The following is a 15,859-nucleotide window of genomic DNA, read 5'->3' on the forward strand; positions in this document are numbered from 1 at the left end:
GAAGAAAAAATCCAGAAAATCACATTGTAGGATCTTTAATGAATTTATTTGCAAATTATGGTGGAAAATAAGTATTTGGTCACCTACAAACAAGCAAGATTTCTGGCTCTCACAGACCTGTAACTTCTTCTTTAAGAGGCTCCTCTGTCCTCCACTCGTTACCTGTATTAATGGCACCTGTTTGAACTTGTTATCAGTATAAAAGACACCTGTCCACAACCTCAAACAGTCACACTCCAAACTCCACTATGGCCAAGACCAAAGAGCTGTCAAAGGACACCAAAAACAAAATTGTAGACCTGCACTAGGCTGGGAAGACTGAATCTGCAATAGGTAAGCAGCTTGGTTTGAAGAAATCAACTTTGGGAGCAATTATTAGGAAATGGAAGACATACAAGACCACTGATAATCTCCCTCGATCTGGGGCTCCACGCAAGATCTCACCCCGTGGGGTCAAAATGATCACAAGAACGGTGAGCAAAAATCCCAGAACCACACGGGGGGGACCTAGTGAATGACCTGCAGAGAGCTGGGACCAAAGTAACAAAGCCTACCATCAGTAACACACTACGCCGCCAGGGACTCAAATCCTGCAGTGCCAGACGTGTCCCCCTGCTTAAGCCAGTACATGTCCAGGCCCGTCTGAAGTTTGCTAGAGAGCATTTGGATGATCCAGAAGAAGATTGGGAGAATGTCATATGGTCAGATGAAACCAAAATAGAACTTTTTGGTAAAAACTCAACTCGTCGTGTTTGGAGGACAAAGAATGCTGAGTTGCATCCAAAGAAGACCATACCTACTGTGAAGCATGGGGGTGGAAACATCATGCTTTGGGGCTGTTTTTCTGCAAAGGGACCAGGACGACTGATCCATGTAAAGGAAAGAATGAATGGGGCCATGTATCGTGAGATTTTGAGTGAAAACCTCCTTCCATCAGCAAGGGCATTGAAGATGAAACGTGGCTGGGTCTTTCAGCATGACAATGATCCCAAACACACCGCCCGGGCAATGAAGGAGTGGCTTCGTAAGAAGCATTTCAAGGTCCTGGAGTGGCCTAGCCAGTCTCCAGATCTCAACCCCATAGAAAATCTTTGGAGGGAGTTGAAAGTCCGTGTTGCCCAGCAACAGCCCCAAAACATCACTGCTCTAGAGGAGATCTGCATGGAGGAATGGGCCAAAATACCAGCAACAGTGTGTGAAAAACTTGTGAAGACTTACAGAAAACGTTTGACCTCTGTCATTGCCAACAAAGGGTATATAACAAAGTATTGAGATAAACTTTTGTTATTGACCAAATACTTATTTTCCACCATAATTTGCAAATAAATTCATTAAAAATCCTACAATGTGATTTTCTGGATTTTTTTTCTCTCATTTTGTCTGTCATAGTTGAAGTGTACCTATGATGAAAATTACAGGCCTCATCTTTTTAAGTGGGAGAACTTGCACAATTGGTGGCTGACTAAATACTTTTTTGCCCCACTGTAGATCAACTCTTCAGTAGGAGGTGCTGCCAAGTTTATTTTCTAAGGTCCAAATTCAAGGTTTGTTTATGTTGAAAATTGGTTTCAATGACTACATAATCCTGTGGTTGAAATCCAATGTATTTTCAACATAGATTCCACGTCACAATAAGTTGACAAATTTCCTTGAAACAACGTTGATTCAACCAGTTTGTATCCAGGCTATATTGAAAAGAAGTGGAGGACGCTCAACTAATATGAGTCGAGGTGCAACCAAAAAATGTGATCAGAATTGAAAAGGCGCAACACTGGCTTGCCATTAAAAACTCAATGTTTTCTTTAATCAATGTTAAAATATTTTATTAAAAAAATATATTTTTACTTCGCTTAAATTAAACATTGCGTTTCAGGTGAACGAGAGTTCCGACTTTTACTTTTCAACAACAAAGATAATGACATGTTAAAATAAAACTTTTAAAAATCTAAAGGATATTCCATGTGGAAACCATGGATATTAAAGGAGAATCAGGGGCAATGCCATGAGAAAATGGAAGGATTAGAACTATATGGGGCATGACCATGTTGATTAACTATAGGCCTACATAAAGATTCATGTAAAAAAACACTGTACCTATGTGAAAAGAATGGAAAGCAAGTGGCAGGGAAATTATAATGGGTGCGAAACTGTCGCCCGCCCATCCATGTTGGCTCAAGTAGGTGACCGAAACAATCAATCAATTGAAGTTTAAGAGCCACAATGGTGGCCTTGCTGTAAACTCAGCAACACCCACATAAAATTTGGGAGGCTCCCATAGAGATAGATAGAGGACTCATCATGGATATGATGTGTTTTAGCGTGGACATTGCCATTGCGGGATTCCACTAGTTTAAAGTAGTCAACTGGGTGGGGATTCCTATAAGTCGGGCGCCAATTAGCCAATGAAGAAAAATAAGAAAATGTACTGCTTTAAAATGGAGATAGCCTAAAAGGCGCTGCTCATGCTGCCACAGGCGATATAATGTCACAGATACAAAGAGAAGTCCTCTATCTATCTCTATGAAGGCTCCAAGTCTATGGCGGAATGAGACCCGCCATTTTCCTGAAAACCTCCAGTCCATTTAAACCCAGCAGGGGGAGGCGAAGTAGAAAAGAGCACAGACTTCTTCAGTGAGAACGAAACGAGAGGGGGCGTCAGTGCGAACAAAGTAATTATAGGGAGAGGAGTGAGAGGACATTCGGAAATTGAACGAAAGTAAAACACTCTGGGTTTGTATCTTCGTGGTTTTCCGACGTAGACGATACACCCAAACTTCAATTACAGCCTCAAATCAAGTCGTGGATGTGGGGTGCATATATCATCCTGGGATTTAGCTACACGAGTAACGTTCCTGCCGTCAAAATTTCTCTCCTCTCTTTATTTTATGTCAGGTGGCTGAACTGTGGAAGCTACAGAGGACAATATCGATTCCACAGGATTTGAAACATTTGTGCTGTACTTTATACAAAAGTGCGAAGATGTCTGGACAAAGCATTACGGATAGGATAACTGCAGCTCAACACAGTGTAACCGGCTCCGCGGTGTCCAAAACTGTGTGCAAGGCGACCACGCATGAAATTATGGGACCAAAAAAGAAACATTTAGATTGTAAGTATTAATATGTCGACGAGTTGCTACATTGTTGCGTCTGATCAAGTGTGTGTGTGTAGTCTATTCCTTAGGCATTGAACTGTGGCTAAGGCCTACAAACCCACATGAAAAAAATACTATAGTGCAAACTATAGTATATAAATATAGTACTATGGTATAAATGTTGTAGTATTACAATATTTATACACTTGTATTCACTGTAGTGTTTCTGCGGACTTCACTGTAGTATTTACTGTAGTCTTTTTGCAGACATGACTAGTATACTGTAGTGGTTTTGCTTTATTATCTTTGACATAGAAGTGCGGGCTTTTTCTAGTAGGAAACCTACTGAACAAATACTAAATGAGCACCTTTTTCATAACCTGTACGTAGGTAGGACTAGCGTCTGAACGAATCGTTCAGAGTTTGCTCTTTTCTGTAACCTGTAGGGAACATAATATAATGGTATATACTTGGCATGAAGGTTTCTCACCCATGGGCGGCACAAATTGGGGTATGGGAATGGGTGGATTATGCAAATTTAATACTGTGGTATTACTATAATTTAAAAAACTAGTGTTTTTGTGGACAATACTGTAGTATTTACTATAGTATTTGCCACTATACTACAAAATTCTATGAGCACTGCATGATCGAAGGGTATACTACAGTGTGGAGGTCAAGGGATACTACAGCTTATTACATAATTCTATAGTAAGTACTATAGTACACTGTAGTATTTTTTTTAACATGTGGGTAGGCTATAATCAAGCAGTTATTTTCTGATGTTTGCCTATCTATGAAACAATGCGAGATTTCATAGCATTTTACTACAATTACCCTACACCATGCCAGCATCTTTACAATGGAAATTAACGCTGTGCTTGGCATGCAAATAATGTGATTAACTGGATGACGATCAGGTTGTAGCCTAGACTTTGAACTTCAAGAAATGGTGTGACTTCAAATCAAATTTTATTGATCACATACACATATTTAGCAGATGTTATTGCGGGTGTAGTGAAATGCTTGTGTTCCTGGCTCCAACAGTGCAGCAGTATCTTTAAAAAAAAATATATATATTCTTCATAACAATGCACACATCTAAAAGTAAAAGAATGGAATTAAGAAATATATAAATATTAGATTGACTAAAATACAGTAGAATAGAATACAGTATATATTGTACCAGTCAAGTTTGGACACACCTACTTATTCCAGGGTTTCTTTATTTGTACTATTTTCTACATTGTATAATAATAGTGAAGACATCAAAACTATGAAATAACACATGGAATCATGTACTAAACAAAAAAGTGTTAAACAATTCAAAACATATTTGAGATTCTTCAAAGTAGCCACCCTTAGCCTTGATGACAGCTTGTAGTCTGTGATTGTCTGTAGACCCTGCTGCAAACGTCTCGTGTCTGTGCCGTTGAATTGCGACTCCACTTTGTCTATGTGTACTGATGTTTTGCCTGTTTGACTGCCTTACCGAGGGAATAACTACACTGTTTGTATTCGGCCATCTTGCCATGGTTAAATGCGGTGGTTCGTGCTTTCAGTTTTGCACGAATGCTGCCATCTATCCACGGTTTCTGGTTTGGGTAGGTTTTAATAGTCACAGTGGGTACAACATCTCCTATACACTTCCTGATGAACTCAGTCACCGTATCTGTGTATTCAGCATTGTTATTCTTAGAGGCTACCCAGAACTTATCACTGTCGCAGTATATCCCAAGAGCCATGTTTCCGTGAAACATAGTATGTTACAATCCCTGATGTCTTTCTGGAAGGAGATCCTCGCCCTGAGCTTGTCTACTTTATTATCCTGAGACTGAACATTAGCGAGGAATATACTCTGAAGCGGTGGATGGTGTGCACTCCTCCTGAGTCGGACTAGAAGTCCACTCCAAATACCTCTTCTCCGCCTGGGTGTTTTGGAGCACCCTCTGGAATAAGTTAAATTGCCCTGGGGGGGTACGAACAAGGATCCAATTTGGGAAAGTCGTATTCCTGGTCATAATGACGGAGTTACCGCCGCTTTGATATCCAAAAGTTATTTCCGGCTGTATGTAATAAAACAAACAATTTTCTGGGCTAATAATTGAAGAAATAACACACAAAAATAAAAAAATACTGGAAAGTTGCTTAGGTGCTAGAAGCAGAGCTCCCTTATCTGTCGGTGCCATCTTAGACCTATGAATGATAACCATTATTCTACCAAGAATGATGGTTATTAAAGTGCTATTTATGCAATGATTTAATAAAATAAATCGCTTAACTGCTCCGTGATTTGTTTATGCAGTCTTCTATCGAGATGTCCACCTATTTTCTTTCAATAGCGACTGTACATGCCTACAGGAAATTTACCGTCCAGTGAGTGTCCCTACGTGATCTTATGCTTAGCATACGTAGACGTTTTCTCCCCTCAGTGTTTTTGGCTGACTCTGTTCTTCACAGGCATTGAATGGGGAACTTCAAGAGAAACAACTTTTAGTGTCGTTGTCCGCAAGATGGTCTGACTACGGATGTTAAAGACACCCTCTGCACTTCCTGACATTTTACCATTGTTGATTCACAGTTCTCCTTCTCCATTCCTTCTGTGTTGGGTTACTCCCGTTCAATGGGTTTTATTTCTGCGCTGACCTCAGTGCCCTAGCATCAGTGCTGATGCAGTTTGACTGCAGGCATCACCACATCAAGCTGTTCACACCCCCGCTGCTTATTCCCCCCCCCCCCCCCCCCCCCCATACAATGTTTTGGTGGGGAGAGATGGTGAAACCAATTTCCTAATGGGCACTATTTTTAGCATTGGTTCCAGAATAAGAAATGCCATGTGTGGTGTTTGTTGGGGGTCTTGAAGGGCATGTATGAAACTCCGAGTGAGTGGAGAGGCCATACCTCACTGACTCCTGTGCATAGAAGGCTTCTTGATTGGCTTCTCCTTCATGAGGAGGCTGCTAGAGAAGACCTCTTAAGACCCCTTTTGTAGTCTGGGTCTTGCAGAGCAGGAATGTGACAAAGGTTATAGGTATTTCAGGAGGGCTGGTAGCACTTGTGTTGGAGTTTTCTCTCAGACTGAAATAGCAGTGTCGTGTCTAGCTCCCCTCCTGTCTGATTTGTACCCAAGATATGGCTCCCTCTTAGCTCCTTTGATTTGGGTTGGGTTTCCGGCCAGTGTGCACATTCTTTAGCACAGGCCTGTTAAAGAAACTCCACCAAATAACTTGTTACCAGAGAGGAAGAAAATAGGGAAAGGTCAAACAATTGTCTTTTTCCCAGCTATGAGCCAGCCTGCTCTTGAACGCTGGTCTGCTTTGGTGAGAAATGAGCTCTGAGACGACTGCTCCTGACATTTTAAAAAGATAGACAAGCTATAGCCCACCACTTTAGATTCCAGTTTGTTGTAATCAGTAACATATCCACTCAATATTGATGTATCTATTTATAGAAAGAGGAAAAAGACTGCACTTTTATTGCATGTTAGACCTTAAATTGCTTTTATGTAAACCCATTTCTGTCAGTCCCAAAGTGCAAGGTTCAATCGCAAGTGTAGCCTATTTGATGCTTTAGGGACTTTTCAGCCACTGTAAATGGGAAGTTTATTTTATTGTGTCATTTGACTTGACTTGTTTGGCATCCCAAAACAGGATGTGTGATCATAATGAGGTAATGAAAGTATGGTTCCCAACTTCCCACATCACCTAACACCTGGTGACATTTTGGTGAACAATAAAGTAAAAAAATAACCTGTGTATTTGTCCCAAGTTCATTATCATTCGGCAAACACGATGAAAGTTAAACTTTGTCTATTTCCAGAAGGAATTTACTTTGAGATGCAGTATTCTGAAATCTTTATTTCTTATTTGACCTCAAGCATAAAACTTGAGACCATACTCCACACACTCTAATCCAAAGTGAACTGGAGGAAGTAGATCCCGCAGCCTCCCAGCAGCAGTAGACTGCTGAAGTGATGGTAATCACCTCATAGTACCTCAGTGGTCCTAATGATCTGGACACACAGCTAGAATCAGTTAACTACTTTTGGAGAGGAAACCTCAACACTGGCTTTCCTATAGTTTCCTTTTATGACAATGCAAATACAGGTCTCAGAGTTATATTGTAGCTACTGTACTAAAACAAGGTTGTCAGAATGCTGGGTGTATTAGACAGACTGAAACTAGGAAGTGTTAGTTTACCTGATAGTATTACTTTGAAACGTAGGCCTACAATATCTGTATTGTGTTGTACAAGCCTTACTTGTTTTGATTCCTGAACCTATTTTTGACAATATGTTAGTTATGAGTGGTTTCAGTTGAATTCAACCACCTCCTACTCAAGGCCTGGAGTGGTTTCAATGCCCCTTTTTAAAAAATGCAGGATTAAGGGCAGAAAGAACCCTTGGTGTACTAAGGAACTTACAAAAATCATAAGGGAGCTAAATGCTATGTAGGCTAAAGCAAGAGGGACTGGTTTGGCAGATGATTGGATGGCTTTTAAACGTCTTCGAAATATGGGTGTGGCTATGGTCCGTAAATTGAAAGCGGACCACTACCTGAAATCTACTATACATATTTTAAATAATCGATCCATATTTTGGCAAGCAGTGAAGGGTTTGGAGTGCAAAAAAGATACACAGCTTCCCAAACAATTTTTGGTAGACACACAGATTGTAACAGGTTCTCTCAGTTACAATCTGTGTGTCTACCAAAAATTGTATTCTCCATTCTGAAAGCCTTGAATCAGCATTTTTTTTTAGATGCAGGCAGTTTATTTGAAAAGGTCAAAGGTATAATTGAGCCCCCTATGAATTTACCTGACACCCCTGTGCACTCCTTCACCAGGTTCACCTTTTCATCCTTCTCTGTTTCAGAAGTGTGTAAAGCCCTGAAAGAAATTGATGGAAAAAAATCCCCTGGCCCTGCTGATCTAGACCCCCGCCTCCTACACCTAGCTGCAGACGTCATTGCTCCCCCCTTAACATGTATTTTTAACCTCACGCTTGATGTTAAGGAAATCCCCAAGTTATGGAAATCTGCTTTTGTACTGCCTCTCCTGAAAGGTGGAGATCCTTCGCTACTTGACAACTATCGACCCATATATAAATAGTCTGTACTGTCAAAGGTACTGGAGTCCTTAGTTAGTAGGCAGCTAAAGGTCTACTTCCAAGAAAACAACATCTTAAATGGAATGCAGTCAGGTTTTAGGTCTGGCCACAGCACTGTTTCAGCAATATTGAAGGTTTTAAATGACATCCACTGTGCTCTTGATAAGAAGTTACATTGTGTGTCTGTCTTTATTGATTTGTTGAAGGCCTTTGACACTGTGGACCATGCTTTGTTAGTGCAAAGGTTCAAATGTTGTGTAATTACTGGTCATGCTTTAGATTGGTTTATAAATTACCTATCAAATCGTACACAATGTGTAATGGCGGATGATTGTAAATCTGAGTCCATAGAGGTGTGCTCAGGTGTTCCGCAATGTTCTGTTTTGGACCCACTGTTGTTCATTTTGTATATCAACAACATTGGGGATCTTATTGAAACAGCGGATGTACATTTTTATGCAGATGATACTGTTCTTTATTCAAGTGGTAGTTTATCGTTAGCTTTTGAAAATGCCCAAAGAGCATTTAACATCATACAACAGAATCTGTATGATTTTAAAGCTGGTTCTAAATTCAGGTAAAACAAAATGCATGGTATTTTCAAATGCCAGGCATGTTAATAATCATGTCATTGCTACATTGACTGGACGTACTATAGAGCAAGTTAAAGTGTACAAATATTTTGGTGTGTGTGTTGATGATAATCTGAGCTTCACTGTGCATGTAGAGAACTTGATAAGGAAGCTCAAGCTGAGAATAGGTTTTTATTACCGGCATAAGGCTGGTTTTTCTTTTGAGGCCAGGAAGGAGCTGGTACGATGTACATTACTGCCGGTTTTATATTTTAGTGATGTTATATATATGCAGGCCTCAGCCACTACCCTGAGATCACTTGATTCAGTATATCATGCAGCCCTCAGGATCATTACAAATCAAAAACGTCTAACACATCATTGTGATCTCTACAGCGCTGTTGGCTGGTTGTCATTGACCTTGCGTAGGCTTAAACACTAGTATACACTGATTTATAAGGCCATATTGGGTAAAATGCCATTTTATTTCTGTTCTTTTTTTGTCAGGTCGGTAAATTAATATCAATTACGGTCCCATTCTCATTTGCTTCTAACAGTACCAAAAATTAGAACAGGTCATGGTAGTTATAGTTTTAGTTACTTAGCTCCATGGTCCTGAAATTCTCTCCTGAACATTTTAAAATGTGATGATCTAGTTTTGTTGGTGGAGTTTAAACACTTGATCGATGTATATATCATAGAAGAGTGTAATTGTTTTTAGGCCTGCTGTTTTTAGTCAAGACTCATGTTTTTAATGTAAAATGTTTTTGTTGTACTGTATGTGTGTTTATAGTTTTGTTTAATGTTGTGTTAGTGTATGTAAGTTGTTTTGTCTGAAACGTTGTTCCCCCTGCTGCTATTGGAACAGGTCTCTCTTGGAAAAGAGATGTTATCTCAATGAGAAAAACCTGTATAAATAAAGGTAAAATTAATTATTTTGATTATTAACCAAATAGGCAAAAAGTCATTTTAGTACAATGTTAAGTTGTGAGGACTTCTCCTCTCTGTGCATGTGGTAATACTGAGCAAACATGTTCTATTGGATCCAAGCTTGTTCTGGAAGCTCAACTCATGAGTCAACACTGCAACATGATGCGCCCTACAATCAGCAAAGAGTAAAGGGCATGATCCACGTAGGTTTCAAACCACTGCAGTGTTTGGAGCAGAACCTTCTAAATCTCTTTAGTTTTCCAGAGCTCTTTTCTTGTTTGCCATCAGGATTTGAAACGGAGACAACCATATTCAATCAAACTGGTGACCATGTTTCTGTGATAATAAAGTGAGAAATAATATTCTCCTTGCTGAGCAGGTTTGAATTATATGCATTTGAGTTTTATCATTTGCATGTTGAGCAAGCCTACATGAAACCAAAAGGTGATTGATAAAAGTGATCCACAAGGATAATTGTTACAGCTGGGATTGGTTGACTTGGGCCCTCTCTTTTAGCTGTGGTAATGATAACAGTGTAAACGTCCACGTTCATGTGCCATGAAGACGCCATCTGTTTTTTTTCATAGATAGTGTGTATGAATTCAACTCTGAACCACTGAATGTTGAACCTGCTCTTCTTTACTTGTTTTTGTCTCTTATCATTTGTATATTGCACAATGTGGCACATTTGTATTAGTGGGCCTTGTTTTTAGATCCCATTAGGTTGCCTAAGCCGACAGCTTGAATTATTTCAAAGTAAAATAATGAAATGATACTGCTGTTTCTTTGTGGCATACAACCTACTGAATATAAGCCGATCTATCAACTAACCTGTATAGCCTACATGACGTTATGAAATAAGGCCTCACCCACTCACACCCCAGGCCTGCAAGCTCATTGACATGTAATGATATACGTATGAATGTTCTTTCTCATCATCACCTGTGGTTTTGTGTTTAACCTGGTTCACTCATAAATAGGAACTAGCAAAAAAATTACTTTGGGTTAAAAGCTATTTCTGGACAGGTTAGTTATGGTAATATTAATCAATTCTAGTTCTAAAATACACATTTGAGAACAATTTCAGCAGTGTGCACAATCTTTCTTGGTGCAATTGAGCTAATTAGTGACTGAAGTTGATCAATGAAGTAAACAGGGGTGCATGACAAGCTGAGAGTCTCTCCCTGGTGTAGCTAAAATGTAGAGCACATGGGTCCACTGTAACCACTGAGGCAGCAGTCTGTTGGTGGGTCATGCAAGTCAGGCCAGAGGACATGCTAACACATGTCTGCAGTCTTTGTGCATGTAGCATGAGAGGCTCTGCCCACAGGTTCACCCTGACCCCCCCCCCAATGGAACGCATGTGACCGCAGTGGCATCGAATGACAGTCCATCAAAAAGAGTGCTGACACCACTGAACTGAATAGAGCCCACTGTAACTCTCAAAAAGCCTTTGAGAGTCAATATCACGTTTCAAAGGCTGCAAACCGGGCACTTCCATCAAACCATTATTCTCTAGCCTCAAAAAGCCCCAGTGCCACTATTCAGAGCTAGAATTGACCTTCCATCTCATAGATAAACATCAGCAGCCACTCGTCTGCAATGAAGTGAAGTGGGCAATCTGTCTAAAGTTGTATTCTTTTCACTCTGCCATTTTAGGGTCATTATTGTGGAGTCACTACAATGTTGTTGATCCAGCCTCTGTTTTCTCCCATCACAGCCATTGAACTCTGTAGCTGTTTTAAAATCACCATTGGCCTCATGGTGACATCCTTGAGCAGTTTCATTCCTGTCCTGCAGCTCAGTTCAGAAGGACAACTGTATATTTGTGACTGGGTGGTTTAATACATAATCCACAGCATAATTATTAACTTGACCATGCTTAAAGATATATTCAATATCTGATTTGTTATTTTTACCATCTACCAACCACTGCCCTTCTTTATGCAGCTTTACAGATGTTGTATGGGGGACAGAGGAAGGGTTAGTCATTCAAAAATGTCAACCCCTACTATTTCACACAGAGTGTTTTGTTAAGCCAAATGTTACTCCTGAACTAAACCAAGGGGCTGAATACTTATGTGACTATTTGTTAAGAATTCTATATTTTTTTTCACTTTGACAGTATTTTGTGTAGATTGTTGACAAGAAATTACATTTACAATTGCCTCATCTGTCCACTGCAAGATCAAATAATGAACTAACCTAATTGTATTCACCTGGAACAGTTCCCTTTAGAATTTCAAATATGAATTTAAATAAATTCTAAAATGGGAAAAATCCTCTCTGAAAAGATCCAACCGTTACTGGTGTTACTGTTCTGCTTTATCTAGATTTGCTGGAGGAGGCAGAGCCTTCATTCAAAGCTGTACGCTACAGTGCCTTCAAAGTATTCCTACCCCTTAACTTATTCCACATTTTGTTGTTACAGCCTGAATTCAAAATGTATTAAATGTTGTTTTTTTTCACCCATCTACACACAATACCCCATAATGACAAAGTGAAAACATATATTTTTTAATTTTTGCAAATGTATTGAAAATGAAATACAGAAAGATCTAATTTACATAAGTATTCACACCCGTGAGTCAATACATGTTAGAATTACCTTTGGCAGCGATTACAGCTGTGTCTTTCTGGGTAAGTCTCTAAGAGCTTTGCACACCTGGATTGTACAATATTTGCCCATTTTTATTATTTTTTAAATTCTTCAATCTCTGTCAAGTTGGTTGTTGCTAGACAACCATTTAAGTCTTACCATAGTTTTTCAAGCAGATTTAAATCAAAACTGTAACTAGGCCACTCAGGAACATTCAATGTTGTCTTGGTAAGCAACTCCAGTGTATATTTGGCCTAGTATTTTAGGCTGAAAGGTGAATTCTTCTCCCAGTGTAACGCTCGTTCTCCTCCTCGTCTGAGGAGGAGCAGGGATCGGACCAAAACGCAGCTTTTGTGGAATACATGAAGAATTTATTTAAACAAGACGAACACGAAGCACACTTGATAAATTACAAAATAACAAAAACGAAGTAGACCGACCTGGACATGAGAACTTACATAACACGAAGAACGCACGAACAGGAACAGACTAAACAAACGAAACAGTCCCGTGTGGTACATACACAGACACGGAAGACAATCACCCACAAACAAACAGTGTGAACAGCCTACCTTAATATGGTTCTCAATCAGAGGAAACGTCAAACACCTGCCCCTGATTGAGAACCATATAAGGCTAATTTCCAATGAACCTAAACATAGAAACACATAACATAGACTGCCCACCCAGCTCACGTCCTGACCAACTAAACAAAGCTAAACAAAGGAAAATAAGGTCAGGAACGTGACACCCAGTGTCAGTTGGAATGTAGACTGAACCAGGATTTCCTCTAGGTTCTTGCCTGTGCTTAGCTCCTTTCCATTTCTGTGCTTAGCTCCTTTCCACTGCACGGGCAGTGCAGGCGGCTCTGGGCAGACGGGCAGTACAGGCGGCACTGGGCAGACGGGCACACCTGTAGGGAGGAGACGGAGAGACAGCCTGGTGCGTGGGGCTCCCACAGGACCCACCAGGCTGGAGAGACCTACAGGAGGCTTGATGTTAAGAGGAGGCACCTGAAGGACCGGGCTGTGGGGGAGCACTGGAGCTCTGGTGCGCAGCCTTGGCACCACTCCCCCAGGCTGGAATACTACTCCAGCCCGGACCCTCCAGAGTGCAGGCACAGGTTGAACCGGGCTGTGGATGAGCACTGGAGATCTAGTGCCTACTACGCGCACCTCTCCCTTAGGCTCCACTCCCACATTTGCCCGGTACGAGCGGAGCGTAGGCATAGGACGCACTGCACCCTCCCAGCGCCCCGGAGACAAAGCACGCAGAGCCGGCGCAGGATACCCTGGACCGAAACTGCGTACCGGAGACCAGACGCGCTGAGCAGGCACAATACGCCCCGGCTGGATGCCCACACTCACATGACACTTTCGGGGGGCTGCCCTATAGGGCACCGGGCTATGGGCACGCACTGGCGACACCGTGCGCTTCACCGCATAACACGGTGCCTGACCAGTAACGCGTTGCTTATGATAAGCACGAGGAGTGCACTCAGGTCTGCTACCTGGCTTAGCCACACTCCTCTCTAGCCCCCCCCCCCCCCCCCCCCCCCAAAAAACATTTCTGGGGCAGCCTCTCGTACCTGTCGCGCTGCCGTGCTGCCTCCTCATATCGCCGCCGCTCAGCTTTCGCTTCCTCCAGCTCAGCTTTGGGGCGGCGATATTCCCCAGCCTGTGCCCAGGGTCCTTCTCCGTTCAAAATCTCCTCCCATGTCCAGGAGTCCTGGGATTTCTGCCGCTGCTTTCTCCCACGCTGCTTGGTCCTTGGTTGGTGGGTGATTCTGTAACGCTCGTTCTCCTCCTCATCTGAGGAGGAGCAGGGATCGGACCAAAACGCAGCTTTTGTGGAATACATGAAGAATTTATTTAAACAAGACGAACACGAAGCACACTTGATAAATTACAAAATAACAAAAACGACGTAGACCGACCTGGACATGAGAACTTACATAACACGAAGAACGCACGAACAGGAACTACTTCCGGCGCCGACCGAGATGGCCGCCTCGCTTCGCGTTCCTTGGAAAATATGCAGTATTTTGTTTTTTTATGTGTTATTCCTTACATTGGTACCCCAGGTAATCTTAGGTTTCATTACATACAGTCGGGAGGAACTACTGAATATAAGAGCAACGTCAACTCACCACCGTTAGAACCAGGAATATGACTTTCCCGAAACGGATCCAGTGTTTTGAAATCCGAGCAAGGGTAACATTCCAGAGAGACATCAGAGACTGTAACGTTCTCTGCTTCACGGAAACATGGCTAACTCAAGAGACGCTAACGGAGTCGGTGCAGCCAGCTGGTTTCTTTACGCATCGCGCCGACAGAAACATACATCTTTCTGGTAAGAAGAGGGGCGGGGGTGTATGCCTTATGATTAACGAGACGTGGTGTGATCATACAACATACAGGAACTCAAGTCATTCTGTTCACCTGATCTAGAATTCCTCACAATCAAATGTCGACCGCATTATCTACCAAGGGAATTCTCTTCGATTATAATCACAGCCGTATATATTCCCCCCCAAGCAGACACATCGATGGCCCTGAACGAACTTTATCTGACTCTTTGTAAACTGGAAACCACACACCCTGAGGCTGCATTCATCGTAGCTGGGGATTTTAACAAGGCTAATCTGAAAACAAAACTCCCTAAATTCTATCAGCATATCGATTGTGCTACCAGGGCTGGTAAAACCTTGGATCATTGTTATACTAACTTCCGCGACGCATATAAGGCCCTCCCCCGCCCTCCTTTCGGAAAAGCTGACCACGACTCCATTTTGTTGCTTCCAGCCTACAAACAGAAACTAAAACAACAAGCTCCCTCGCTCAGGTCTGTTCAACGCTGGTCCGACCAATCTGATTCCACGCTTCAAGACTGCTTCGATCACGCGGATTGGAATATGTTCCGCATTGCGTCCAACAACAATATTGACGAATACGCTGATTCGGTGAGCGAGTTCATTAGAAAGTGCATTGACGATGTCGTACCCACAGCAACGATTTAAAACATTCCCAAACCAGAAACCGTGGATTGACGGCAGCATTCGCGTGAAACTGAAAGCGCAAACCACTGCTTTTAACCAGGGCAAGGTGACCGGAAACATGACCGAATACAAACAGTGTAGCTATTCTCTCCGCAAGGCAATCAAACAAGCTAAGTCCCAGTATAGAGACAAAATAGAGTCGCAATTCAACAGCTCAGACACAAGAGGTATGTGGCAGGGTCTACAGTCAATCACGGATTACAAAAAGAAAACCAGCCCCGTCGCGGACCAGGATGTCTTGCTCCCAGACAGGCTAAATAACTTTTTTGCTCGCTTTGAGGACAATACAGTGCCACTGAAACGGCCCGCTACCAAAACCTGCGGGCTCTCCTTCACTGCAGCCGAGGTGAGTAAAACATTTAAACGTGTTAACCCTCGCAAGGCTGCAGGCCCAGACGGCATTCCCAGCCGCGTCCTCAGAGCATGCGCAGACCAGCTGGCTGGTGTGTTTACGGACATATTCAATCAATCCTTATCCCAGTCTGCTGTTCCCACATGC

At 41.9% G+C, this 15,859-nt stretch overlaps 1 protein-coding gene across 11 annotated transcripts in view; it reads left to right on the top strand.

The window, feature by feature from the left end:
- The first annotated feature begins 2,604 nt into the window (after window positions 1-2,604).
- LOC120056952 (phosphatidylinositol-binding clathrin assembly protein-like) overlaps window positions 2,605-15,859 on the top strand; it is a 59,556-nt gene continuing 46,301 nt past the window's right edge. For 4 of the 11 annotated variants that reach the window (XM_039005254.1, XM_039005261.1, XM_039005258.1 and 1 more), the window contains exon 1: window positions 2,608-3,109. In XM_039005254.1, the coding sequence (XP_038861182.1) occupies window positions 2,980-3,109 (130 nt within the window). In that variant the 5' untranslated portion in view covers window positions 2,608-2,979. Of the gene's footprint in view, window positions 3,110-15,859 lie in introns of all 11 variants that reach the window. The other 7 variants (XM_039005251.1, XM_039005257.1, XM_039005253.1 and 4 more) reach the window with 5 other exon arrangements.

This window comes from Salvelinus namaycush, chromosome 12 (assembly GCF_016432855.1).
Source record: "Salvelinus namaycush isolate Seneca chromosome 12, SaNama_1.0, whole genome shotgun sequence".
Lineage (NCBI taxonomy): Eukaryota > Metazoa > Chordata > Actinopteri > Salmoniformes > Salmonidae > Salvelinus > Salvelinus namaycush.